General features: G+C 35.8%; 1 protein-coding gene across 1 annotated transcript in view; it reads right to left on the bottom strand.

Moving 5' to 3' along the window:
* Nucleotides 1–4,964: 4,964 nt before the first annotated feature.
* The window catches only part of LOC121101300 (phosphatidylinositol 3,4,5-trisphosphate 3-phosphatase and dual-specificity protein phosphatase PTEN-like), a 59,340-nt gene continuing 37,978 nt past the window's right edge, over nt 4,965–26,326 (bottom strand). Inside the window, exons 3-6 of the mRNA XM_040624692.1 lie at nt 13,720–13,764; nt 7,889–7,932; nt 5,833–6,071; nt 4,965–5,368 (exon numbers count right to left, since the gene is read on the bottom strand). Coding sequence (XP_040480626.1) covers nt 5,336–5,368; nt 5,833–6,071; nt 7,889–7,932; nt 13,720–13,764 — 361 coding nt within the window. The 3' untranslated portion in view covers nt 4,965–5,335. The remainder of the gene's footprint in view (nt 5,369–5,832; nt 6,072–7,888; nt 7,933–13,719; nt 13,765–26,326) is intronic.

Here is a 26,326-nt window from a genome sequence, read left to right as displayed (position 1 = left end):
CCCTGCTGTGTTCCCTCTCTCGCTGGCTGTCTCTCTGTCACATAAATAAATAAAATCTTTAAAAAAAAAAAAAAAAGAACATTCTCTGAAGGGACTCATTTTTTAGGAACAGCTAGTTCACCCACTAATGCAAGAGGAGGATGAGGGCAAGGGGAATGATGGAAAAAGCATTTCACGATTTATCAAGGTAAAAGCAACAACTTTTCATTTTCCATTTAAAAAAGAAATATTTAGAAAAGAAAGAAAACAGTGCTCGTTGTTGGTAAGCAAATCAACATTCACTTGCTCCGTTTTGAATTATAGAAGTAGAGTTCAGAGGTAGAGATCTGTGGGTAAGAAAAGTGATTCGAACAGCACTGAGGTTGAAAAGAACCTCAAAAATATCTTGTTCAACCAACAAATGAAGAAGCCAAGGACCAAGTGACCTTCCATAGTGACCAGGCAAGTTACTGGGTCTTCTGGGTTTTTTTCTAGTGCCTTTTCCTCGTTGTCTGTATGGAGAAGATGATAATTGGTCCAGTATTCATTCTTTCCCCTTTACATTTAAAGAGAGAATTGTGGTGTTTTAAAGTCACATGGCCCACTACCAAAGATGCTCCCTTTCCTAGTATGGGAGCTGGGAAATGTGACATCGTATGGATCTCCTCCCTCAAATGAAATTGCCTGTTTTTGATGTTTCTTTAATCTTATAGTTATCTTGACCTGTAATGAAGAAACTTTCTAGAGAATGGCAAATGCGTAGTTAGAAAAAAAATCTGCATTTCTGTATGACTTTATGGGGCAGAGGCTTCAACAGCCCTGGACCACTTATCTCTAAACTGTTGCATGAAAAAACCCCAAAGTTCTTATATAAGCCACTAGATTTCGGAGTTTCAGGTTACAGCATCTTAACCTGTACCTAACAAGTAAAACCATGAAAGAAAGATTTCCTGAAGACAAAGAATGTACACTGACCATCTTGCAGTCCCAGAATTTAGCAGAGTGTCTGGGGCATGACAAGTTTATCATAGGGCAGAGTTATCTACACAGAAATACAGAAGTATTTGTTGTTGAAGAATTCCCCAGGCTTCCCCTGGAGGGTCCAGATTGCTTGCCTTGCCCTGATTCTGATTGGAATCTTACCTTTTACTAGAAGAGTACACTTGTAGTTAGTTTTTATTTTTTTTATTTTTTTCAAAGAACTGGAACAAATAGTCCTTAAATTTGTATGGAAACAGAAAAGGCCCCGAATCTCCAAGGAACTGTTGAAAAGGAAAAACAAAGCTGGGGGCATCACAATGCCGGATTTCGAGCTGTACTACAAAGCTGTGATCACAAAGACAGCATGGTACTGGCACAAAAACAGACACATAGACCAATGGAACAGAATAGAGAACACAGAAATGGACCCTCGGCTCTTTGGGCAACTAATCTTTGATAAAGCAGGAAAAAACATCCAGTGGAAAAAAGATAGTCTCTTCAATAAATGGTGCTGGGAAAATTGGACAGCTACATGCAAAAGAATGAAACTTGACCACTCTCTCACACCATACACAAAGATAAACTCCAAATGGATGAAAGACCTCAATGTGAGACAGGAATCCATCAAAATCCCAGAGGACAGCATAGGCAGCAACCTCTACAACTGTTTGAATAATCTTAATCAGAACTTTACTTCACTTTTCTGGGCCTCCACTTTATCATTTTTAAAGTAAGAAAAATGCCTGCCAAAAAAGGTTCATAATGTTATGCCCAAATCTTTATCCCTTTAATCTAAATTTCTAACCGTTTCAACATAAAATGCAAATGGAACCATTAGTAAAATACAGCTTCATCAACAGCATCTGATCGTAAATTTCTTTTTGCCTTTTTAAATATACAGAGAAGGCAGGAGCACATTAGGGTACTGCTTTACACCACAGCCGTGAATAATTCATCCAAAAATTGTCTGGGTATATTAATCAATCATGAACCAAGCACAACAGATCTCCATGATTTATTTTGACTCCAAGATGCTAAAAGTGATCAATTTTGGCTAAATTACTTAACTCTGAATCTTGATACAATGTAACAGCTAAACATAACAATTTTACCGAGTACACCCTTAAGAGTACACACAGAACTCCATCCTCTATTAGCCCCGTTACCTTCCATTTGGGGGAGATTCAAACCTGTAAGAGGAAGAAGAGAGCGGTGTGCCTGGAGCACTGACGGCTGATGCTGATGCAGGGATGCTCACATCCTACAATACACTGCATTTTATTTTCATAAACACTTCTCTTGCTATCTTTTCACTCTGGCCCCTATTCACAACAACATCCCATGGGCCTTGCCAGTTTACCAAATCTCTCTTCACCTTCACAGAGAAACAGAATGGACAATATTTTTAGACTGTGAGGAATACAGTATCTTCCCAATGACAAATTAAAATACGTCTTCACTTTTTTGTTATGAAGACTTCTCTTGGATCTAACTTAAACTGTTTAAGGATCCTTGGGTTTTATTTGTGTCCCTGAGTATGATGTGAAAGACTATCCCAAGTGCTTCTTATACGGCTGGTTCTCACTATCAAAAGCATTTAGCCAACTCTCCTGAAGAAGCACCTACATCAGACAGAATGGATATGTGTGTGGGTGAGTGTGTTTAAGAGGGGGAAAGAGAGCACGTGTGACAGCACAGCTTAGTTAGGAAAGGTTAGACTACTACAAAAAACTTTAATTACTCCCCAGCTCAAAATCCTGAGTAAAGCACCCTACAAGTCTGTTGGTTGTAAGGCCAAACAAAAAAGTTGCAGTTGAATGCAGTGAAGGCAACTACTTTAGAAATGGTCAAACGTGTTTGTAGCTTGCAACAGAAAAGTTAAGACTGTTGCAGTATCTCTAGCAAACAATTCTGTCCATTCCAGAAAAACCGACCTCTTTTTTCTAAAACTATGAAGCAGGTCACGAAAGGACTGGAAATACCACTTCCCTTCAGTATATGATGACGACTTCTCAGTTTAGCCAGCTACTAGTTTTCACCAAATACACACATGGTAACACAATCAAAGAATGATACTTATTTTGGAGTCCTCTTTGGAAACATCAGAGAACATTAACATTTTCAAAATGCCCCCAAAAAACTTTCTCCTGAAGAAATCTCAGTATTCTGTAGATGGACGGTACACCTTAATGCTGGGCAAAACATCTGGCTTTCTTGCTTTGGTGAAGACAGAGCTTTCCGTGTTCCTGTGACGACTGCTTTATTCATCATTGTGCACTGGGGTGCAAGACTCTATCCTCAATCTGAGAGAACTCTTAGCATTGTTGTGGAAGTATTCTACTGCTTCAGGAGTGCCAAGCCTTGCATCACAGCCTGTACGAGATGATTTGTCATGAAAAATCTACTGTTATGAAAATTGCCAAATTCAGGAAAGCCAAGACTTTCAATCAAGGGCTTCTCAAGAGGTTTTGTCAAGAAGTGGGAGCAATTATGAAATGCTTTGCTACACATAAGTTCACTGGTTTCAGAAGGCAAATGCTACAGCCAGGATTTTAACCACTGTTAACTGGATAAAATACAAACTCGTTTACACAGTTTAACTCCTCAAACTTAAAACTAAAATGCGAAGTCATAATCCTTTCCTTCCTAACATAGTGTTATGCCAGAATCTTGCCAAAAATGATCTCATTAACCAACTGCAAAGAAAATGATGCAACATGAATTTTTCTGAAGAATCTTAGAGAATTATTTTTTGACACAAGCCTACTTTCATCCAACAAAAGAATCTACAGATTCCATTTGCTCTTTCGTTCTTTCGTGAGATAGGGTTTTAAGCACTTGTTTTCACCAAAAACAAAGTCAAAATTGATTGGATATCAAAATGACATAAAAGTTGTCAAGTCAAAGACAACGGCATAGTTAATGTATTATTTAAAAATCTAAATACTAGCAGCTCTTTCATTAAAGCTTACTACTGGGCAGAACTAAAGCTTAATTCTGATTAATCTGCAACCATTTAGATTTATTCATTATCCTCAAGTAGTGGCCACTGCTTTTTCCATTAAAAAAGGGGACATAATTCTTATGAAGACTCATTTTCCATGTTAAAAAAATTTCAGTGTAATTAAAAACTATGAGCAAAATTTTATGTTCCTGTATATCATGCACATTTTTAGTGAGAGACTATAGCTTTCATCATATTTTTAGAAGGTAGGTAACATAAACACTTTAAGAGTCGCGAGCTTAAATCTAGTGCTCTGGTTCCATATGACACAGCTTCTCTATTTTCATTTGAAATTCTTTTTACTTGATTTCTTTCCCTTAACTACAATGTCTACGGCTCATCCACCCTGCTTGCTCTAAACTTCTACCACTGCTTCGGCTACTGTACTTTGACTGGACCCGTTTCTCTATGTTTTTCTTCCCATTCATTCTCTTTCCCCTGTGCTGCCCTGTACTTAGTCACTAAAATGTAGAATAATTTACCTCCTAAATTTTTAATCAGTAAAAGCAACTAGTTGTTTCCCTCTAGATGATGAAAAAATGAACCAAAGTCGACACCTCAGGCCCTCCATTCTAGAATTCACTCCATACACATCCCAATTGTGTATATTATACACAATACAAAGAAATGTAAGGCAATCTATCATAATCAATATTCACTAAAATCAAGCACTAATATAAGATTCAGTTTTATAAACTATCACCAATACATAGCACTTCAGCATCCTTAGATGTAATTTTAAAAAATCACAAAGATAAATAAAACAAGAAATGAGGAAGGAGAAAAGGAGCCAGGAATCAATGCAACCACCGGCTAAAATGGTGGAAATGATCATGTTTCTGTTTTGAAGTTGAATTAAAAAGAAATCAGCTTAGGGGCACCCGGGTAGCTCAGTCAGTTAAGGGTCCGACTCCTGACCTCAGTTCCAGTCTTGATCTCAGGGTCATGAGTTCAAGCCCCACATTGGGCTCCACACTGGGCATGGAGCCTACTTAAAAAATAAGTAAATAAAGGAAGGAAGGAAAAAAGGAAGGAAGGAAGGAAGGAAAGAAGGCAGGCAGGCAAGCAAATTAAACAGGAACAGAACCTTCCTGATTGTAAATGTTATTTAAACTAGAATAAATTTTTTACATAAAGTTGTGATGTTTCCCTCAATAGAGTTCTTTCTCTAGGTGAGTTTCTCCCTCTATTTGGAGTGGTTTGGGTTTTTCCTTCCCAGAGACAGAGAAATGTACAAAATCTCTTTAAAAGGAACATAAACATATTTTGTCACACTTACCATCCAAAGAAATGAATCCCTTGGAAATTACTGTGAACGTTCTCCCAAGAGTTTACGTTCTCCCCTCAAACATACTACACAGATTAAGTTTGTCATTGATTTTCAACATAGTCTTCATTAGTCTTCTGAATAAGAGAAGAACCTTTGACTAATCTTAATTATAACTATATTCATGAATATTCATATCAAAGAATAATTTGCATGTACTTATAAAAGTAAAGATCACACTTTACTAGGAAACGGCATCCAAGTTATTATCTAAAGACCTCTTATTCTCAAGCAAGGTTCAGAAATATCAAGCTACTTTTATTCAATGTACTGCTTCTTTAAATGCTTTGTCAGGATTTTATGAGACCAAATATGCCATACAGTTAATAGGTAAGATTTACTAGCATGAAATGAAAATGCTAGCATGAACAGAAAAACTGAAAGAATCAGTCATTTGCACATATGACAGTTAAGGTAGTAACTGATTTAAATGTTCAGAATAAAGAAATAAGGGTTACCAATTATCTTTCCAAAAACCTGTTTTCCAATAAATGCTCAGATCGAGATAGAAGAAAGAAAACAAACATCAAATACAACTTACCTTTTTGTCTCTGGTCCTTACTTCCCCATAGAAATCTAGGGCCTCTTGTGCCTTTAAAAATTTGCCCCGATGTAATAAATATGCACAAATCATTACACCAGTTCGTCCCTTTCCAGCTTTACAGTGAATTGCTGCAACATGATTGTCATCTTCACTTAGCCATTGGTCAAGATCTTCACAAAAGGGTTTGATAAGTTCTAGCTGTGGTGGATTATGGTCTTCAAAAGGATACTGTGCAACTGTGGTAAAAGGATAACCTCAGAATTAGAAAAAAGTCTTTCCTGAATTGTTTATTAAAGAAGGTTAACTTTAGAAATGTTGCATATAAGCTTAACAGATGTTTAAAAGAAAAACTAAACTCCAGAGAAAAATAATTTGCTGCCTGATAATTTACGAATTTTTGAATAGAAAACAGTCTCTCATTAATTCTTAAACCCACCCACAAGACAGAGGCCAAGCATTATGTTCCCCACTTAACCGAAGAGGAAAGAAACTTTGCTATGGAGAGGTAGCACAAGTCAACATATCAGAGGGAGAGGCAAATTCAAAATGAAATGTCACGTAGGTAGGTTTCCTGTAAGGGCTCTCAATGCATTTTTCTGACAAAAGGAGTCGTAATATATATTACATCACCACAAAACATACATTTCAGAGAAGGTATAAATTACCAATAAATCAACAATGGAAAGGACTGATTTTTACACTTTATATAATAAAAATCCTAAGCATGTTATCTAAAGATGGTCTTGCAAATGTTAGTGTTGTATGCTACACATGATTTTAAAGTCATTTACAAAAGAAACTGAAAAAACTACTTATAAAAATGTACACAGTTGTAGTAAAGTGTACCTAATGAAGTTTCAGGTCTTTTCACCTGGGTTATAAAAACCCAAAATTTGTCTGTTCCCTATAGTCAGAGTTGAGGTGGTTGTTTTTTTTGTTTTTGTTTTTAACTTGCCTAGAAATAGGAGTTATCGCTATTAAATTTTTTCTTACTGGTCCCCGCCTCGGTTCCATTCTATTAAAATCCTTAAAAATCCTGACTGACATCTAACGTATATAATTATCCTCTGTGTCATCTAAATATGTGAAAAGTATGCCTTCTATCTTCAATCAAGTCATGAATACTGTGGAACAGGATCCCGTGTGTTGGGTGAGTCGTCCTGGGAGACAATGACTACCATTACAGACAGTCGCCGGGACGGCTTTCACCTGGGCCTCGGCATCTTCATCTCCCCAGTGGCACACAAAAACATCCAGGGCACTCTGTTAAACGTCTATTTACAGATAGATAAACCTTGACTAAAACACGCTTTGCCTAGTAAGCAGGAGCCTAAATTCACGAAAAAGGAAAAATTCTTAGTGAATCTGTATGGGCTCTCATTAGTGCCTCTGAATTCTCAAACCAGGTGTTTGAATGTCCGTTCTAGATTTTCAGAAGGGACCCGTGGCAAACACATCAATATGAAGCTCATGGCATTCACCTTCTCCTTCTATCATGGCAGCATCTGCAAGCTTCTCCACTCTCCAGGTCTCTTGAGGCTCAAGGCTCCACGAACACAGATGGAAGGTTTTCGTGGGCTCTCAGAAAAATTCACTACACCTGGAGAAGAACTCACTTAAAGCGGCTCCTGCTCTCATCTACCAGGCTCCTCTTATCCATATCTGTCATACCCTTCTCCCCTCTTTCAGGTCACGGCTCCACAGTTATAAAGTTGCTCCCTTTCTCCCTAGAATCTCTTACTGTTACACCAAATGCCTCCAACAGTAGACACAGCCCTCTATTTTATTGCTAGTCTAGAAATCTTTCCTCATTCTTAGAGTCTACTCTGCGTTTTAGTATTCGTACTAGTACTGGCAGGTTTATATGATAACTGCTTCCTAAAACACAACAGCAATATTAAATTAGTTTTCCAAAGTGTCTAAGACCATCTTTAAGATAAATATTTACTTCACTTAATAATTGAGATTATTCATTACTGCTATGATAGTAAGATTTGGTCTACTGGTTTTAAGTTATACAACATAAATACATTACTTGGCAGTTTTTACCTACCTCTGCAGTTAAATTTGGCGGTATCATAATGTCTTTCAGCACACCTAGAAGAAAAGTTTAGATGTGATCTAAAGTTATCTTTTGTGCTGGCAAAAAAAAAAAGTATAGTAATACACATTTTCTGAACTTTTATACTGCACCAGGCATCATGCTGTTTTGTATTAACTGTTTCTTTCAATCCTAACAATCCTATGAAGTAGGTAGTGTCATTATCCCCATTTTACCATTAAGGAAACTGACGTTAGGTGCTATGCACTACGGCTTACACACTTGCTCACAAAACCTGTGATGCCGCTCGGGCACACACCTCCCACCCAGCTGCATGTGTACCCTCGAATTTCCTGTATGGACACTCGGCGCGCTGAGGGGGTGTATGTGTGATTTCACGAAGAATGTACAAACAACTAACGAGTTACGGCATGGTCTTTATCTCAGAGTTGAGCATACATCGTTTTCTCAAACTATTATTTAAAAAGATTTATTTTTAAAATAGTAAAATTATAAGGGCAAAGAAAAAGTAAAAAAAAAAAAAAAAAAGGTGAATGATGCTAATCTACTCAAAAACAACACCTGCTAAAAAAAGTTTAAGCCAGACCTTTCTTTAGAGAAGCCAAAGGTCATCTTTTTCAATAATCTCTCAGGTTACGAGTTTTAATTAAAGTCTGAGAGTAATGAAGGAGTAATAAGTAAAATAAATACAGAAGAGTAAAATGTTGACATAGCATTACTTAGGGCACACTAAAATTTGTCTTTTTAATAGTAGTGATATGTTTGTCATCACGCACTGGCTTACTCATGAAACAGGTGTGTTTATAAACATTAATAAGGCTCCGAAATGGATCCCATACTTTAGTTTGTGGTCAGCAGAATCATGGTAACTACAGCTACCAACCAAATGAGATTTTTTAAAAAATTATTTAAAATAAAAACTTAGCATTTTAAAATAAATCAAGGTCTACAAACCCTTAATCTCCAATTCTGAAATCCCAAAAGTTTGTAACATCTAACATTTTCTGTTAAACTTATGGCAGACTCAACTGTAGCAGAATCTGATCTGAGTTCATGAAACTGCATGCACTCTCTAACTAATACACTTAGAGTAAAGAGTCAAACACTTCATGCTAGGGACTGCTCCAGACTCCAGGGGGGTGTTACATAATACTAATAAGTATTTGCTTCCACGTTACCTTTCTGCAAAGGGAAAAGTTCTGACCCCAAGAGTTTCAATAAGTGATTGTGGACATGTATTTCACTTTTAAGAAGTCCTAAAAATATCTGTATAGTTCCTCTACTTTAAACAGTTTTAAATCCTAATCCACATGAAAGTTGAACTAATTAGAAATTAGAATTCACTAGTTTCTAAATGGTCAGACCTGAAATAAATGGACTTTCATACTACTGCTTAAAACAAAGCTTTTCCCCTTTTTTTGCATACAATTTCATATACTGAGTTTTGCTCAAAAAATTTATTTAGTAATGCCATATGCATATTTATGTATCCTTGCTAAATAATTTCATACTTACTCCTATACAAAACATGACAGGTAGGAGGAAGACTGAGCAAGAGAATAGTCACATTTTATACGTTCTTTAGTACAGATTAAAGAAGAGGTCTGGTAAATAGTGAAGATTCCATAACAGAATATTTTATAAGGACTCATGTAAAGATAGGACTTAGAAGGTGAGGGAGAAGGAATAGGCTAGGAAACAATTCTAAGAAGCTGGTCTCATGGCAGCACAAAAAATAAACATTTTGAGCTTCATACAGCTTTAGTCCTCTAAAATTCTCATGCTTTTTCAGGAGCTCACATGTTTGGTTTGACAAATACCGCTTAATACTACCATCATAAACTGATTCTCAAATATTACTGTTAAGAGGCAGAAATGAAGGAGAAGTGGAAATAATGAACTATTACATGTCTACCAGATGTACACACTTTACAAAGGAGTTTCCATGTTTTTTTAACTCATAGTCACAACCACATAATAATAGAAAATATAATCTCCATCTTCTATATGAGAAAGCTAAGATTTAGGAAGAGCATTAAAAAAAAAAAAAACTTGCCCCAAACTGCAATATGCAAATGGAAGAGCCAGGACTCAAGCCCAGGACCTCTGGTTACAAAAGTCAAACTTCTTCCAGCAGGGGTCCATACTTCCATTTTAATACAAAATAGAGAACAGTTTAAAAACAAAAGCAATAACAAATTTTACTCAAAATCAGCCTTCCTACAAGAGCAGTATTTGGCATAAAAGATAGAACCAACAAAAAGACATCATGAAAACATGAAAAAGTTATGATAATCTCTACAGGTATGGATGAGGAGTGCATGAGAACATATACTGGGGCCGGAAGTGATAGAAGTGATCTGGAGGAGGGGTTGCTAGGGTAAGAATGATGACTCTTCTTAATTAAGACCTTCTCCAATAACTGTGCACACGCACACACATGTGCAAACACACACATACACACACACACACGCATGCACAAACCCAGCTCCTTATAACTTTTGTGTGGTATGTTAGTTGATCAGTCTCTCAACAAACCAAAACTGAAGATAAATAAATGGAAAATGGAATTTGAGACAAGTATTAGGTAAATCTGACCATGTATACTTCCTTATAATTAAAATTCAACTTAAAACATACCATTTTTAAACATCTTCACCTTATATTGGCTTATATGAGACAAGATAGATGAAGAAGCACTGCAAGAGTTTTTAATGAAGCAGTAGACAGAAAGTGAAGGAAGAGATAAGACTAATAGGAAAAGCTTCCAGAGAAGTGAGACTTGCTGAAGAGTCTGTAACTCTCTTCAACATCACTATCCCTAGCTTACGAAAGAAAACTTAACAGATAAAAATTAACAACAATTAAAGGTTCACCACCAAATGATGGAGAGTTGTATGTCAAACAGAATACACAATGAAATACAGTAACCCTTTTAAAAACGAGGATCCAGTGAACACTTAAGGTCCTCAAAGGCAAAGTGTATTATTCCTCTAGCCCAATCTTCCTCCGTCCTCCTCTTACCCCTACCAGCCTACAGGTATACAGAGGAACAGACAAAAATGAAATACACACACTTGCACAAAACAAATTTACTAAGCATCATCATACCTGAATTTGATTAACGATATGAACCTAATTTTGTCCTTTCTTAAAATAATTTATTGAATGCTTCATAATATAGAGATATAAACAGATACTGTCAATCATTAAAAAGTCCATATTAAGAACTATTCTTCATCCACACGTCATAACTGCCATAAAAAGTTTATAATATACCATTATATACATGTGTCTAGTGTTAAATATTTTAGAAACTTTCAGTTTCTATGTGTTTGCAAAGATATACATCACATGTAATTAACATCCCCAAAATATAAGAAATAAAATAGAAACATCTGCTGCTTCCCAGACTCACTTGCCCAGAGCCAGAAATAGAAAGAGGGGTAGAGAGAAGGTGAAGAATGAAAAGTGACATCAGAAATCAAAACATGCTACAACCTGGTAGTTCTAGAAACTTCTGAAGTAAAATTTGGGGAGGTAAAAACAAACAACGACAACAACAAAACCAGAAAGGGAAGACCGGCATAAACGGTGGGTGGTCTGCTACCATATGTACCTGTGTGACCTTGTTCAACTCACTTAACTTCTCTAGGCCTCAGACTCCCCATCTGTAAAATGAGAAGGTTGGACTAAATGATCTCTTTCAGGTACTTTTCAGTTCTGAAAGTCTATGACTCCGTTAAATGGAGTGGGAAAGGGGAGCTGAAATATATATACCAAAAGCTACTCTTATATATAACGAGACAGTTCATTAACTCTGGGGTCCAGTGTTTAGAAACACAAAAGCAAATGGGCAGCCAAGTTCCCAGACAAGCTCCCAATGCCATCTTTAACCATAATAATGTTAAGTGATCCAAAGTACTGACAGAGCAAGCCTAGGTCCTAAATTCTGGAAGCAGGAAGCCACTGAACACAGGAATGGAAAGAATTTCCTTCCTTTCCTTTGGATATAATGTTAAACTCGAATGAAATTTTGAAAACGGCAGAATTTGTCTTTGGTAACTTCCTACCTTCCTTCTGGGACTCTAAATGCCTCATCTTGAGAGTCTAAACCTAAGTGACTCACTTAATGGACTGCAGCTTTTGACACTTCTTGTCCTGTGTTTGCTTTTCTTTTTTTAAACACAGCTTCCGAATCTAGTTATTCAAAAAGTATAAAGCTTTGTGGTTTTTATTTCCCTCCACAGAACCATTCTGGCATCTGCAACAAGGCTTATTAATGGAGGTGAATCAGGGCGAGAGGAAGATGTATGCACACCTGCAAGCTGGGGTCTACGAACACTCAAGTCTCTACAGCACCTTTGTCTTTCACCTTGTTACCTGTCACCCCACACCCTCCACAGCCCCTCCATAATCTGACCATAAGGGATTACCCACCATATTCTAAACACTGCTACACCGACCAGCTTCTTCCATGCCATCCTCTCTGCCCTCAATGCCATTTTCCCCACCCGGAGGCCTGCAGGGGAGCCTCTGCAGATGCTTCACCCCACCTCAAACAGGCCTTTCTTTATGAAAACTTTCCTACAGGGTACAAGTACTATTTCCACAGTACTCTACACAGCTCTCTCTGTACAACAGTTACCTCTTCTGCAATACTATGTACCTATCCCATTAGACTGTAAACTACCAGAGACTAAAACTGTATCTTGTTCACCTCTGTACTGCCAACAAGTTTTACAAGGTCTAACACGGCAAGTACGGCATTAATGTCCGCTTCTTTGTGAATCCGAGGAAAATAATGAAAACTCACTAGGAGAAAACAATAATGGTGTCTACTTCACTCTCATGTCTTCTGAGGTCTAATCACAACAGAAAGATCACTAAATTAAAGATAGAAAAGCAACATCCCACAAGTCGACAAGGCACATAGAATCTTTCATCCTTTTTGGTGATGATTTAAAAGCCCACTGAAGGCAGAAAAGAATCTTGCTCTTACATTTGAGAAATAAATTCTACAGAAATTGTGACAGTCAATCAGGAAACATAACTTCAGATTAAAATTTTTCCTGTTGCATAAGTTACAGACATCACATAGGAAAAATAAAAACCAGGTAGAAAAGAACAAATTTTATATACCATTTTTTAAAAGGTAGGAAATGGGTCAATATTTTGGGAAGGAATAACAGTCTTCAAGGGCAAAAATGATAAAATATTTTCTTCTAATTTTTTTTGTTCTTTTTTTCCTTTTCACATCCCTACTCACAAAGTCAAAAAGAAATACAAAAGGTTAAAGATAAGCTAGCTGTACCAAGCAAGCAATCCTTACATCCCTGCCCCAAACAAGAGAAACCACCCAACTCAACAATGTCAGGTAACTTATTTATGTGATATACAGTTAGAGAATACCCTAACAGCTGTTTCAATCAAATGACCTAAAGACACAAAATAAATACAACGACACCCACTCTGAAGCATACCTCCATGGAAGATGTTATTAATGCTTTAACAGAAAAGCTCTGCTGTGAATTACACTTCAAGTTACCACATGGTTATTGGCTCAAAGATGGGCTAGACGCCAAGTCATTTAAATCAGATCAAGTAAAGTGAATGTGTGCCAACATTGTTTTGACCTCATCACAACACTTTCTGAATGACCTAACAATGCTCTTTATCAGACGTCTTGGACTAATTGTTTTAGGAACACAATTCTGTTAAAATATATCTTTTACTCTACCTGATTCTAACAAGGAAAGAACTTTCACTTAATAGCTATTTTAGAAGATATTTGCAAGCATACAAATAAAAAACATACTTACAGATTGTATATCTTGTAATGGTTTTTATGCTTTGAATCCAAAAACCTTAAAACAAAACAAACAAACAAAAAGCCACCATTAAACAAATGAGCTAACATTTGAAATTACATTTATACTATTGAGAAAGCCTAAAAGACAGATTCCATTTTTCCTAACCTCAAATACCATTTAAGAAAAATAAATAAATAAATTCCAATAAATATTCCCTTCATGGGTTTAAGCTAGTAATCAGGTCATTCTTAAATAATTATTACATTACACAGATTTATACAATCTGAAGTAAAGCCATAGCTTTTCATAGAATAAATATTTTCATAATCTTCTCTCTCCAGCCTAACATTATGAGGTTGAGTATTAAATAAGTTATTTAAAAGGCAGCATTAGCACTTAGCTCAAGTTCACCTAGCTCATTCAGATGTGCAAGAAATAGTCACGTCTAATCGATGAATCCTAAAAATAACCCTGAAAATTCAGCCATCATTTTCTTTCAAACGAGAAACTTTTCATATTTGAAAGATGCAAGTAGTAACTATTAACTCCATACAAAGTTTATTAAGTATTTTCACATATATATTCTCAGTTGACACAAACATCTGAGAGGTAGAGTTTATTCACATTTTACAAATGAGGAAAATAGGTGTCAAAGAAATTACAAAACTTGCTGAAGGTCATATAGCTAATAAGCCAAAGAATCAAGACCAAGGACCTCTCCCTCCAAACAGTTACAAAACTAAACAACAGCAACAATTAACAGCCAACAAAAGCACTTGCCATGTGTTTTTACCACATTTAAGTACTTTATGCGTACAAATGTGTTTACTCTTATGAGGTAGGTAATAGGGGAGAAGGGTTAGAAAAGTATAAGCTGAGGAAATAGCAGGATAAACAGAATAAATAACAAATGGAAAACAAAAGAGAAGATTTAAAAAGATTTAAAGTCTAGGAGTTTCAACATATGAGTAGGAGTTCTAGAGAAAAGAACAGAAAACACAAGGAGAAGAAATCCGAGATACAATTCAAGAATAATACCCCAAACTGAAGGACAGGAATTTCCAAAATCAAAGGATACGATGAGTATTCAGCAAAAATGATGAAAATAGACCCAAATACAGGCATATATAGTTCAATGAAATTTCTGAATACTGAAGAGATAAATGTAGGATCCTAGAAGCTGCCCAAGAGGAAACAGGTTCATAAAAAGTATCTGGAATCAGAATTACACCACCCTTTTTAATGCAAACTAGCAGCTAGAAAACAACTGGGCAAAACCTTCTGACTTGGAGGGAAAACTATTCCCAGCCTAGAATTCCATACCAAAAGAGACATTAAATCAAGTGTGAATATATAATAACGGCATTTTTAAACAAGAGAAATCTCAAATAATTTTGCTGCCCACATATTCTCTTTCAGGAAGTTACTAGAAGATGCGTTTCACCAAAACAAGGGTGGGAAACCATGAAAGAGAACGATACCAAGAACTGAAGAATCCAACTCATGAGAAGGGAAAAGGGAATCCTCAGAATGATGGTGAAGGAATATCCTAAGTAGACAGCTATAAGCAAACCTAGTGAGCAACTGACCCAGATCAGGGTAGCTCAGAAGGCTCCTGAAGAAGATAAAATCAATATAATACCAAATGTGCTTGAACATGTTAAGAGATGTATATAGTTTAGGGATAAATTAAAGTTAAGAACATAGAAACTAAAGGAGCTAAAAGAGAGGAGAATTTTAACTCTAGGAAAAATAGAATGTTCAGGAAAAAACAGTTACAGTACTTAACTGTAAATTGCATTATCTAGTCATAATCACATAAAAACCCAAAATTGATACAACCAAAATTAAAATTTAGCTACTAGAAGGAGGGCTGAAAATATGTGTGTGGTTGGGTAGAGGGGAAAAAGAGTTCATAAATTCGGATGTGAAAAATCATGCTACACAGTAAGAGCATTACTTGTAACTTTGTCACTAACTGAAATATTTGTATGTCACACTAGGAGTGTGCAAAGGTCAAAATATCATTTACAACCAACACTTAAAAATTAAGTCATTAGACTATAAATGATTTTATATGCTGTGTTAACTATAGTATTCTAGCAAACATTTGGTTTTTTAATATTTTTTGAGCTATTATATCAAAACGAATGTAACAATGACTTTCTCCAATACCAACAAAATACTCTCTAATGGACTTAGTATGACAAGATGGGTTCCTCTTATTTCTGCAGAGTCAGGCCCTCATTCCATAAACCACTCAGCAGTTTCTAGACCAGGCTCTTTCCTTGCATGACCAGTGTTTCATCAAGGGTTCCGGGTCACTATATATTTTTTTTAATGGTATGCTTTCATGTTTTCATTCCTTGATACCCATTCCTATCAATATTATCTTTTACTTAAATGTATTGAGAGAACATGTATTAAGAACCTGAAACTGCTTGTTTCCCTGGAATAAAATTATTTATGAACTATTTATTGTCCCTGCCGTCAAAAAAATACTATCAGTGAGAATAAGGTTTAGCTGTGAGAAACCCAAGAAGAGGGGCAGGAGCTCATAAATAAATATGCTGATTATATTAAATACACTACTCTCCCACATAGGATTAGTAGTCTATAACTGGTTGGGGAGATTTGTTTCATAAAGCACTGGAGCCCAGGACCCTTCCATCATATGCTCAGCCAACATGATGAGCAGCCCAAGGTCCAAGATGGTGTGCCATCATATTTGTAGTAGGAACAGACTGGAGAAGGGAAAGAAGGAGAGGCCTCTCCTTTAAGAACTCATCATTTCTACTTAAAAACAATAGATCTTAAGTTATCATATTATCAAATCTAGCCACAGGGGAGGCTGGAATTACCATGGCATTCTGGGAAAACACGTACACAGCAAACAAGCAAGTGTTCTATTAATGAAGGGAAAGGTAAAGATGATCACTGATTTTCTCTATGGTTGTTCTATTCTATAATTTCAATTATCTCTAATCTTTATTTCCTTCTGCAAAACAAATACAAATGACTAATATTAAGTAACAGATATATCTGTATTCCTAATTTAAAATCACTCTAAGAAGGGGTCCATAAACTCCACCAGACTGCCAAAAAGGTACTTGGCATAAAAAAAGACTAAGAACTCTTGCCAAGGGGCAAAGGGAAACAAAGAAAAATTACTACTTTGTGGTTCTGGTGCTGGTGGTTAATAAGCCATAGAGAACAATATTTCATTCTAACATTTCATGTGTACTTTTCTTTAAATATTTAAGGTATAAGTCACTTTTTATGATCCTTCGGTTTAGCCCACTTCTTCAACTAACCCAGGAAGCACTGGTTCTGCTAAGATGACTTCTACTCAACTATGAATATACTACAGAAAAAAGTGGTGTTACACACCTTTCACTCTTGTCTCTCGTACCCTCTTTATCTTCTCTATTCCTATAACCTTTCTCGATTTGTACTTCTGGATTTTTTCTTTAAACTGAGATAAAATTTAAATACAGCGAAACAGATCTTAGGTGTATGAACATCTCAATAAAAATACAGAATACTTCCACCACTCCAGAAAATTTCCTTATGCCCATTTGCAGTCAAACCCCATTAAGCTCCCAGGCAGCTAATATTACCACAAATTAATATGTCCTTGTTCTAGAACTCCATATAAACGTAATCATACAATGTGTAGTCTTTTGTAACTGGCTTCTTTCATTTAATCTAATGTTTTACAGATTTATCCATGTTACATGTATCAATAGTTCATTGCTTCTATTCGGAGTAAGATTCCACTGCATGACTACATCATCATTTGTTTATCCATCCTCCTTTGATGGATATTTACGATGGTTACAGTTTGGGGTTATTATGAATAAGTACATAAACATTCTTGGGCAAGAATTTTGGGGACACAAGCTTTTATTTTCCTTGAGTAAATCAGTAATAACTAGAAGTAGAGTTGCTGGGTCGTAAGGCAGATACTACTAAACAGTTTTCCAAAAGTTATACCATTTTACAATCCTATCTGTATTTTAAAAGAGTTTCAGTTGCTCCACAGTCTCATCAACATTTGGTGCTGTCAGTTTTAAGCATAGCTTTTCCAATGGGTATAAAGTGGTACCTTATTGTGGTTTTAAATTTCCTTTCCCTGATGACTAATGATATTAGGCATATTTTCATTTGTTTATTAGCCATTTTTATACCTTCTTTGAAAATGTCTGTTCAAGTCACTGGCTCATTCCCCAGCCCCCCAGTTGAATTAACTGGCTTTTTATTACTGATTTACAGAAGTTTTATATATTCTGGGTAAAAGTTTTTTATCAGATATACATATTGACATGAATATTTGCTCCTTATCTATGACTTGCCTTTTCATTTCCTTAATAATGTGTTTTGATAATCAACTACTTAAAATTCTGATAAAGGGCGCCTGGATGGCCCAGTCAGTTAAGTGTCTGCCTTCAGCTCAGGCCATGACCCAGGGTCGTGGGATCGAGTTGCATGTCAGGCTCCCTGCTCCACAAGAAGTCTGCTTCTCCTTCTGCCCCTCCTCCCACTCGTTCTTTCAATCTCTCTCTCTCAAATAATAAATAAAATCTTAAAATAAAATTCTGATAAAAATCCAATATATCGAATGCTTTTGTTTAGACCTTTGTACCCTGAGAAATCTTTCCGTACCCCAAAGTTCAGAAAGATACTCTCTACGCTTTCTTCCAGAAACTTTATACTTTTAGCTTTTTCTCAGTTTGCATTTTAATATGGTTGGAAATTTAGATAAATGCTAAGGATAATTGGGATAGCCAAAACAAAAACAAATTATTTGAAGGACAGTGACTATAAAATTTAGAAAACAACAACTCATTGCTATCTGCCATATCTTTTCCTTCAAGGTTTTGTTTTGTTTTGAAAGAAAATGAATAAGCAGGAAATGATCTGCAAAATACAATTTTCTCACAGAAAGCCTACAATTTAAATGTGAGCAGAGAAAAAGGTATTTTGGAGGATTAACAATTCACTTTTAGTTCATTCTGGGTCTGGTAAATTAAGTTTTGAATCCAAATCCATAAACCAATACTGTATAAATATCACTCATCTTACAGCCCAAATCCAGGGAACACGATTCACATGCGGCTGCCCTGCACACACACTCAGGTGCAGTCGAAATACCAAAATGGTCAGAGCAGTTACCGAAGTTTTCAGGGAGAGATGGAGGTTTTCACTATTCACTTTCAACACCTCCACAACTGTGTTGGTAAAACATAAGCATATACTACTTTCAAAAGAAAAAAAAAAAGTTTCCTGTCCTACTGTATTTTCCAAAAAAGTATAGAATTGACAAAGTTATATAACACTATTTTACCTCCAGAAAGTGAGCTTGATGAGCTTAGAAATCCAACTGCTTTTGAACAGTATATTTGAGTTTACATAAAATAAATATTTCCATATACCATTTGTGAATTAGAAAAAAGTGGAAACCAGGTTTTTTTTTAATGTGACAACAGTCCTCCTTGAGAAACTTTTTTTTTTCTTTTTTAAGATTTTATTTATTTATTTGACAGAGAGAGAGCACAAGCAGGGGGAGCAGGAGAGGGAGAAGCAGGCTCTCCTCTGAGCAGGAAGCCCAATGTAGAGCTTGATCCCAGGAGCCAAAGGCAGATGCTTAACCAACTGAGCCACCCAGGCACCCCCAGAAATAGTTTTAATGAGATTCATGCAACTCCTGTTTATAAAAACTCATGAGGCTTTTTAAAATTGTATCTTCATTCATACTCAGCCTGTCTTGAGGACATTTTTAAAAAAAATTATTAGCATACACTATCACAAAATTGCAAATCTGATCTCAGTGAAAAACAACAATTAACTAACAAAACACAAACAATTTGTTAAAATGCTGGTAACTGCTCTTTAAATCCCTCCTAGAGGCACAGTCATAGAAAGCCCAATCTTTAATTTCATCAAGACACTTCCTGTGTTACTCTAGCTAAGTGCCTACAACGTATATTCAAAACCAGGTTTTTTAATTCTCTCTTAAATTTCAAGTATTACTTATCAGAGGCACAAGTGCTGAGAATTTCTGTTTCCCATCTTACATTTTCCTACGTTTCACTCAGGAAGTACTGAGAACGTACTAAATAAATAGCCTTAATGACTCCTTTTAACATGCATTTTTAAAAAAAAAAAATCACTTCAGTTCTTCACTTCTAGAAAAGAAAACAATCTACCGGGGTAACCTTTCATAAAATTAAATATCCCACAAAATAACAGTGACTGGGCTAGTAAAATGGAAATACACTAAAATGGCAAATAGGCATTGAGCTGGTGGTGGCTTGTTGGTGTGCAGTATTAAGGTTATTAAAACAACATCCAGATTGGAGACTGGGGAAGAATATCATTAATGATTAGCAATGTCTATCATCAGTCGGGAACAGAGAATAATACAAAAATTTTCACTGTATTTGCCATTTCTGGAAAAAAAAATACAAATTTATGGGTAAAATTCAATAAAATGCAGAATTAGAACATTATAAATTATTTTATAGTAGTAAGGTTATTGTAACCAAATTACAGGCCTTAAATAAGTTTGTTCTTAAGATCTTTTTATATTGGTATTCAATATAAAGGGGTCGTCTATTATAAGTTTTCTTACAGTAGCATGACCATTATAGAGTATCTGGTACAAGAATTATCCTCTTGCTATAAGCAAATGTAAAACTGGGCAAAATGTATGAGGTAACCATTTTAGGCACTAAACAAAAGGCAGCACAGGCTTACAATACTTCAGAAAAAAGAATCATGAGGTAACTCCCATGACTGCCTTGCTTTCAGCTTGGAGGCTCTCTTCTGGCACAGCAGAAGGAAAGAGAACAGATGGAACAGAGGTCTCACTGAGGTAAAAGGCAAAGATTTGAGTTCAGGGATGCTAAGGCAGCTAAAGTTTGTGGAACAGAACAGCAGAGAAAAGGGACTGAACAGGAAAGCCTCAGAAGTCTGTACTGAACTTCACCTTTGGTCCTTGGCCAAGGGTTGGGCTGCATATGTGCAGGATCTGAAAGCATAATTGAGATGACACCAGAGATGGCACAGCCAAGAGGAGGCGTTCCGGCCCAGCCAGAATAGAGAGACTTCATTTAAGTACACTAGGTATTCAGCTGAGACCCCAGAAAGGCCACACCTCAGAACTGAGGACCATGCCCTAAGACAAAAGACAAAACTGAAAGGCCTGCCTTAACAAGGAAAACCAAGCCCGACAATACCAGAAGATTAATCGTCAATTTAAATGCCTGCCAAAATGAAACTCAACACCCTTAAAGAAAGTAACAAACCAGACTCCCTACAACATATCATTCACAACATTCAACATACAATTAAAATTTATTAGACATGCAAAGCAGAAAAATATGACCCATGACCAACAGAAAAAAGCAGTCAATACAAACCAATTCCAAGATGAACCAGACGTTGGAACTAGCAGATATGGACTTCAAAGCAGATACTATAAATACATAAACGAATGTAAAGGAAGATGATTACAATAAGCAAAAGAATGAAAAGTCTCAAAAAAGATACAGAAAACCATAAAAGACAGAAATTCTAGGCCTCAAAAGCTCAGTATCTGGAAAGAAAAATCTCTTAAGAAGACTGAAAACTACAGAAGAAAGTTGTGGCAGACTGCATTTTTCAAGAATAACTGCATCACCCATCCCACATGGCTCTCCTTTCAACCTAACTTTAACACGTCTCCCATCAACTGGTAAAGTCTATGGTTCCTCCCCCTAGAACTTGGGCACACCTTTGTGACTGCCTAAATGGAGAGAGTACAGCAGAGGTGACATTAAGCGATTTCTAAGACTAGATCATAAAAATGTCATGCACTTTCACCTTGGACTCTGGATTCTCACTCTTGGCATCAAACTAACAAACACAATATGATGAAGCATGAACTAACCCACATGAAGAGACCACTTGGAAAGGCCAAGTAGAGGGGTGCTGGCCAATAGCCAGGCTGAAGACCTGGATAACAGCCAGCATTTACAAGACATGTCAGTGAAAACACCTGTAGATGATTCAGTCCCCAATGTGCCAACTCATTTCTAGTCACTGAGTCTTCCCAACTAAGCCCCTAGATATTGTGGAGCAGAGACAAGCCATCTCCACCATGCCTCATCTGAACTCCTAACTCACTGAATCTGTGAGTATAAAATGAATAAATGCTCTAGGTCATATATATGTGTAGAGGCAGTTTGTTATGCATAAATATTAGCTGGAACACAAAGATAATGAATTTGACAACAGATTAGTAGTAATTATCTAATCTGAAGAACAGAAAAAAGAAATGGAAAAAATGAACAGCTCATCAGTGACCTGTGGAACAATACGAAGTACTTTATCACATATGTTACTGGAGACTCAGAAGGACAGATGAAAGACAATGGACGAGTGGCTCAGCTGGATAAGCATCCAACTCTTGGCTTCAGCTCAGGTCATGATCTTGGCTTTGGGCTCTGCACTCAGGACAGAGACAGCCTGAAGATTTTCTCGCTCTCCTTCTCCCTTTGCCTCTCCCCCCACGCTCTCTCTCAAATAAATAAATAAATCTTTTAAAAAAATGATCAACAAAAAATGAGAAAACTTGTTGCCATCAGACCTGCCCCTTAGGCTGAGGGGGAACTAATGGGAATAAATATAAAAGAACATTTTCTCCTTCCCTTTCTCTGAAAGACAACTGTTTAAAGCAAATAAAATAACAATATATTCTGGGATTTAATACATATGTAGATATAAAATATATGACAATAATCATATAAAAGAAATGGAGGAATACAGAATTTTACTTTTGTAAGATTCTTACATTTTAATGCTCACAATATTAACTCTAAAAGGACAATAATAAGCTAAGAATGCATTTTCTAATCCTTATTGCAAAACCTCTAAAATATATATATATACATATACATATATATACATATATATACACATACATATATATGTGTGTGTATATATATATACATAAATATATATTTAGGCACAGCTAAAAAGTCAACAGAATTAAAATGGAATACCTAAAATTATTTTATTAACCGCAAAGAGGTTAATAAAGGAAAGGAAAGAGGAATGAGAATAAGAATGAATGAATGAACAAAGGAATATTGGACAACTAAACACAAACAGAAAAATGGTAAATAAAACATTTTGATAATTATACTAAATGTAAATGGACTAAATACTACAATTAAGAGAGTCAGTAATTATAAAGCAACTTTAAATTTGATCTTATTTATAATATTTCTTTATGAAATATAGGACATATATGTTTACATATATTTGCTATACGAATTAGAGCACTCTACAGGCAAATTAATACACAATGTTCAATTTTGAAGATGCAAGATTATATAAATCAAATGAAAAACTCAATCTAGCTGCTCTACATACTTATACCATACTATTAAACTCGTTCCAATAGAGGGGGGGAAAGTATCTGGGTTGCAAGATAAACTTTCTTTATAGGCCTCAGAAATTCTGTTATTACTTTGGTGAAGTTTCTGTGACGGTCCAGGGTCTGATCCTCTACCTTCTGGGTGAGCCCTGATCCTGTCAGTATATTGAGCAGTACTTTTTTTCAGGAACATATTCAAACTCATGTCATATGACTGATATATAAATATCATAAAGACTATAACAGCAATATATTAATTTCCTTGAAAAGTCCAACTGCCACAGGAACTAAATTATCCACATCTTTATGAGAAGTCCAATACCTTGCCATAAGCAGACCCATTGAAAAGTGAAAGTATAATGCTGCTGAATAAATGTGGAATCAAACAAAAGAAGCTAGTGAAAGCAATTTCTAACAAAGACATTCTGATGTCTCCATCTTTACAACAGGAATTATCTTGCCAAAAATATGAGGTTCATTGGCTAAAGCTTCCTTTCCCCTGGCCATGCTTTTTCCATGTTTCAACAGCTAACTGATGGATCCACTGAAGGGCTTTATGTGGACTAAATCTACTTTAGCCAATTAAATTCAAGTCTTACTGTAAAGTCTGAGGGTCATTCGTGAACTGGTATATCTCTGCTTGGTGCCAATACATATTGATACTAAAGTTAATTTTATTAGAGCATTAGATCATTTCAAATGCTTGGAGAATTGATAAAAATTCATCTTAAAATATTTATTGACTTACCTCCTCTGTGACAAGTACTACTTTATTTACAGGGTACCAGTACTGACAACCACAATCATAATAACATATGCTCCCAGAATTTTGAGAGAAACCCAGAAGCAAACACTCTTTTAAGGTATCCCATTCAGAAAAGACCCTAAGAACACTGGACAGTCCCCACACATCCAAAAATAGGTAAAAAAGAAAAATTCATATCTGAAAAGAAAAAAAACAAAACAACTACTTATCTGCTACATTTTTCTATAGCTAACTCACTATTTGGCACCATATTCACTTCTGCTGTATTCATGTTTTTAAAATTTGCTCTTAGAACTCTAATACACCTATAGCTGCCACTGCTACTACTAAAACATGAAATTGGATTGTTGTTTTTTCTTTTTCACATATAATCATCTCTGCCTTAATCCCATTAACACAGGGAAGCTCCAAACATTCTAATCTTTAACTATTTTCTCCTAGTCATCTTCAGGTTGTCAAACTTAAAATCAGTCATACATCCAATACAAGTAAAGTATCCTGTTAAAAGTGCACTCTTAACACTTGCCTGCACTGTACTGCCTTCTCCTGTATTACCTTCAGTTAAACAGAAAAGCAAAACTAAGAGTTTTATATTAAAGTCTGATCAAAGATAATGATCCTCAGTAAGAAAGAAAATCTACTCTCTCAAAAGAGGAATAAAACTAGAGGGAAAAGAAACAGCAGAGGAAGTGAACTACAACCCACTGAAAAAATTCAGAAAGCTGTTATTATGAATAAAAAACCGCCAAGCATTTCTCCAAAGAAGTTGTATCATTTTGCACTTTTACCAACATGGATTAGAGTTCCAGCTGATCTACATTCTTGCCAACCCACTATTAGCCCTTTAAGTTTTAGCCATCCCATTAAATATGAAACAGTGCCTCATGATCTTTTAATTTTCATTTCACTGATGATTGATTTTGAATATATTTTAATATGCTTACTTATCATTTCAGTACTTTCTTTTATAAGGTTCCTGTTCAAATGTTTTGTCCTTTTCTTAATGGGGCTGTCCTCTTTGAATTTGCAAAATCATCTCTATATTGCATTGAGTTCAAGTTCTTTGTCAGACATATGCATTGTATTTCTCCCACCAAACTTGCTGTTTTTTTTATTTTATTAATGGTGTCTTTCAAACAACAGAAGTTTTTAAGGCTGATCAAGTTCAACGTGAACTTTTTCTTACCTGGTTAACTTCCTACGTACTAAGAAATCTTTGACTAAACCGAAGGTCACAAAGATTTTCTTCTCTGTTTTTATCTATTAGTTTTATAGTTTTACATTTTACTTTTATGCTTCTATCTACAATATCCATTTGAATGTAATATGAGATTTTTGTGTATTGCGACAAGTAGTCGAGGTTCATTTTATTTTTCATACTGACATTCAGTTGTTCCTAAACCACTTGTTAATATGAGTATCCTGTCCCCAGTGAATTCTCTTGGCATCTTTGTCTAACAACGTATGTCTGAGTTTTCCTGTAATCTCTATTCTGTTCCATTAACCTAAATATATGTACATTTTTTTCTTTTAGTAATTCTATTGTATGACCTAGCAATTCTTTTCATGGATATTAACCAAAAGACATAACAATATACGTCCACAAAAGTCTTGGACATGAATGCTCCCAGCAGCTTTGTTCGTAACAGGCCCAAATTTACAACAACCCAAATGCCCATTACAGGTGAATGGATAAATAAATCATATCATAACCATACAGTGGAATACTACTCAGCAATAAAAACACACAAGTTAATGACACAAGCAGCAACCAGTGTAATTATGCTAAGATTAAGAAACCAGACCCAAAAAAGTACATACTATGTAACTGCATTTATGCAAAATATTAACACAGGCAAAACTTAACTACAGTTAAGATTTAGAAACAGCCTATAACCAGCGCTGGGGAACTGACTGCAGAGGGGCATGAAGAAAACTTTTATGGCAATAAAAATGATCTAAATCTTGACTGCGGTGATGTTTACATGGATGTATATACATGTCAAAACTCACTGAACTGTACACTTAGTGAGTACATTTTACTGCATGTAAATTATAACTCAATAAAGTTGATTTTAAAAGTAATCTGACTTATGACTACCAATATGTAAAATGCAACCCACCTCAAAATATCTCAAATGTATTTTGCTTAATACCAGAGATAGCAATAGAAGGAGTATATCATCTTCAGGAATGAAAACTTTTTTTTTTTTTTTTTTAAAGATTTTATTTATTTATTCGACAGAGATAGAGACAGCCAGCGAGAGAGGGAACACAAGCAGGGGGAGTGGGAGAGGAAGAAGCAGGCTCATAGCAGAGGAGTCTGATGTGGGGCTCGATCCCATAACGCCGGGATCACGCCCTGAGCCGAAGGCAGACGCTTAACCGCTGTGCCACCCAGGCGCCCCAGGAATGAAAACTTTTTA

Source organism: Ursus maritimus, unplaced genomic scaffold (assembly GCF_017311325.1).
Source record: "Ursus maritimus isolate PB19 unplaced genomic scaffold, ASM1731132v1 scaffold_7, whole genome shotgun sequence".
Taxonomy (NCBI): domain Eukaryota; kingdom Metazoa; phylum Chordata; class Mammalia; order Carnivora; family Ursidae; genus Ursus; species Ursus maritimus.
The sequence above is the reverse complement of the archived record's forward strand: the minus strand, read 5'-3'. Positions and strand labels throughout refer to the sequence as shown.